The sequence below is a fragment of the Gavialis gangeticus genome, unplaced genomic scaffold (genome assembly GCF_001723915.1).
Source record: "Gavialis gangeticus isolate Ggan-Ray unplaced genomic scaffold, GavGan_comp1, whole genome shotgun sequence".
Taxonomy (NCBI): domain Eukaryota; kingdom Metazoa; phylum Chordata; order Crocodylia; family Gavialidae; genus Gavialis; species Gavialis gangeticus.
This window is the reverse complement of record NW_017729022.1, coordinates 64,280,445-64,282,948: the sequence shown is the minus strand read 5'-3', so window position 1 is coordinate 64,282,948 and position 2,504 is coordinate 64,280,445. Positions and strand designations below refer to the sequence as shown.

The window sequence follows — 2,504 nt, the reverse complement described above, 5'->3', positions numbered from 1 at the left end:
CCCCCCCCACCCCCAAAGCTCTCAAGAAACAGCAACAACGGGAAATGCTTTTGCACAGTTTGAAGAGAGGACTGGCTTTCCACTAAGTGATCTGAAACCAGGAGATAAAACAAATAATCCTGGGATTTATGGAACTCTCAGGGTTTGAAAGTCATTCCTATGGTTTCTTGGGAGTGTCTGTGATATATGAACCCTTACAATAAGGGCTTTTAACTTCAAGCAGAGAGAAATTCCATTCCAGGCATGCTGCTATGTATGGAGAGTTCATGCAGCTTTCCCCCATATCTACCACTGCAGTTCTAGCTTTCTCTTCAGGCTAATTACATTACAGCTATACAACATTCTCCAGCTTGTCCCAAAAGGGGGGAGGGAAGAAGCATATATCCTGCTGGGTCAGGGCTTAGGGCTTTTTCACAATAAAATGTTTGAGTTTATGGTAAGGATTCCAGGGGCAAAGATCCAGTCGAACAAGTTCTTCAGCTCATTTGGAACTGGATTTCGCTCTAAAGTTCAAAAAACTTTCCTTGGGTTACAGGGACAAGTAAGATTATGCTTAAAAACAGCTTGGGTTTCTGCTAGTGTATGTAACTAAGATGAGGTGTGAGCATGAATAGTAATAGTGTGCATGTCCCTTAACTATAGAAATGAATTTAATAGAAAAGCCTAGCGATTCTAATTTCCCATGCCTGTATACAGCTGGTTAACTCCCAGCAGGTGCTGGGGGAGGGGGGAACCAGGCCACAATTTTAAACCTAAGGGACATCTGCAACCAGTTCTGAATTTCACAATTGTTTCTGTCTTTAAAAACAGATTGAAAGGAAACCCTAGTTCCAAACAGCCTGATCTCTTCAGGCAGGCTGATCTGCGTGTTGAGGTGTGGGTCCTATTTTGTGCACAGGGAAGCAAGCAGAGGTACTAGGGATAAGGCTCACCTGTACATTAGGTAAGGTGTGTGTATGTTAGCACGGGGAAGGGCTTGTGCCTGAGTTAATATGAGCAAACATCCAACCCTGGCTGGCAGGGGCACTCCTACCTTCTTTCCCTGGCTCTGGTTCTGTCCCACGAAACCTCCCCTCCGACCTGGAATCCACCACCTGGAACCGCTTGGATTCCAGGTTTTCTACCATCTCCTCATAGGTCTTCAGCAGGGACTTGTTTAGGGTGGCTTTGAACACCACTGGCTCTGGGCGGCTGATCTCCGACGTCACAGGATGCCCCTCTTTCACCCAGTTCTTGAACCCGCCATTCAGGACTGAGACTGTTCTGTGCCCAAAGACCCGGAACATCCACCAGGCCCGGGGCGCATAGAAGCTCCCCAAGTCATCCCCGTCGTACACCACCACGTGGGTATCATTGCTGATGCCCAGCTGCCCGACGTAGTCGGCGAAGCACGCCTCGCTGGGGAGCATGAGTTCGTAGGACGACGACTTGTCTTTACATTCCTCAATATCGAAGAACGAGGCACCGGGGATGTGCCTCTCGCGGAAATCCTGCTGGGCGCTCTTCTCCCCAGGAGCGTACCAGGAAGCGTCCAGCACTCGCAGGCTGGGCCCAATTCGGTTGGACCGGACACACTCTGCAAGCCACTTGGAGGAGACCAGAGCTCTGTAGAGAACTTGCTGCACCATGGTGGCGTTCACGCGGTGAACGGCGTTTTTAGCACGAGCATGTGCGGAGAAGCAGCTTGTGTGCAAGGGGCAGGGACCCAGCCTCGGGCAGTTCCAGCCTCCAGTGTCAAGTTCTCAGCCAATCGTCTGCCATGAGGAGGGGAGGAAAAGGGGGGAGAAAGGGGGGTGGCCTTCCTTCATTTGTTTCCAGGCTGAGCCACCTGATCTCTTCAAGGGGCTGAACTGAGACTCCCAAAGCACCCAAACAACTGGCGGGACCAAGGGAACTGGGTCAGGGCTGTTAAATGCCCCCCCGCCTGACAAAGTGGGACAGTAAATAGGAGCTCCTCAGGGTGGGGCAAAAGCATGAGCTAGTATCCCGTGCCTGGGTGACTGATACAGCACGGTCAGATGCTGGGACTGGAGCCAAGGGCAAACCTCGCAGAAGGCCCAAGGGGCCTTCCTGCAGGTGAGGCACCAAGGGTAATAGGCCAGGGCAGGCGGGAGGGCCGAGGCCTCAAGCAAAACTGGTGCCTTGGCGAGACCCAGGCTCACCTGGTAAGCAAAGGGCCTGCGAGGCCCGGCTGCCAGGGACAAAGAAGGCCCCTGGGGCTAAGGGCCCTGGCCGGGGCAGGACAAGGCTTCCGAGCCAGCTTAGGCCCAGGCCTGGCTCCCTGCTGCTTCCCCACGGAGGCTCCCTGCGCGTCCCCCGCCCTGGGCGAGCCGGGGGCGCAGGTCCCGCCTCGGGGCGGGGAGAGGCGAGCGCAGCGGCTGGTGGGAGCAGGGAAAGGAAGACGGGCGGGAGCGCGAGCCTTCCCGTAGTGACTCAGCGGCGGAGAGGAGCCGCTTGCGCCCGGCCCAACCCCGTGCCCCGCCCCAGGCGGGGGGGGACCAGCG

At 55.1% G+C, this 2,504-nt stretch overlaps 1 protein-coding gene across 1 annotated transcript in view; it reads right to left on the bottom strand.

The window, feature by feature from the left end:
* The window catches only part of TST (thiosulfate sulfurtransferase), a 17,151-nt gene extending 15,455 nt beyond the window's left edge, over positions 1–1,696 (bottom strand). Inside the window, exon 1 of the mRNA XM_019515275.1 lies at positions 1,034–1,696. Within this exon, the coding sequence (XP_019370820.1) occupies positions 1,034–1,628 (595 nt within the window). The 5' untranslated portion in view covers positions 1,629–1,696. The remainder of the gene's footprint in view (positions 1–1,033) is intronic.
* Between the last annotated feature and the right edge of the window lie 808 nt (positions 1,697–2,504).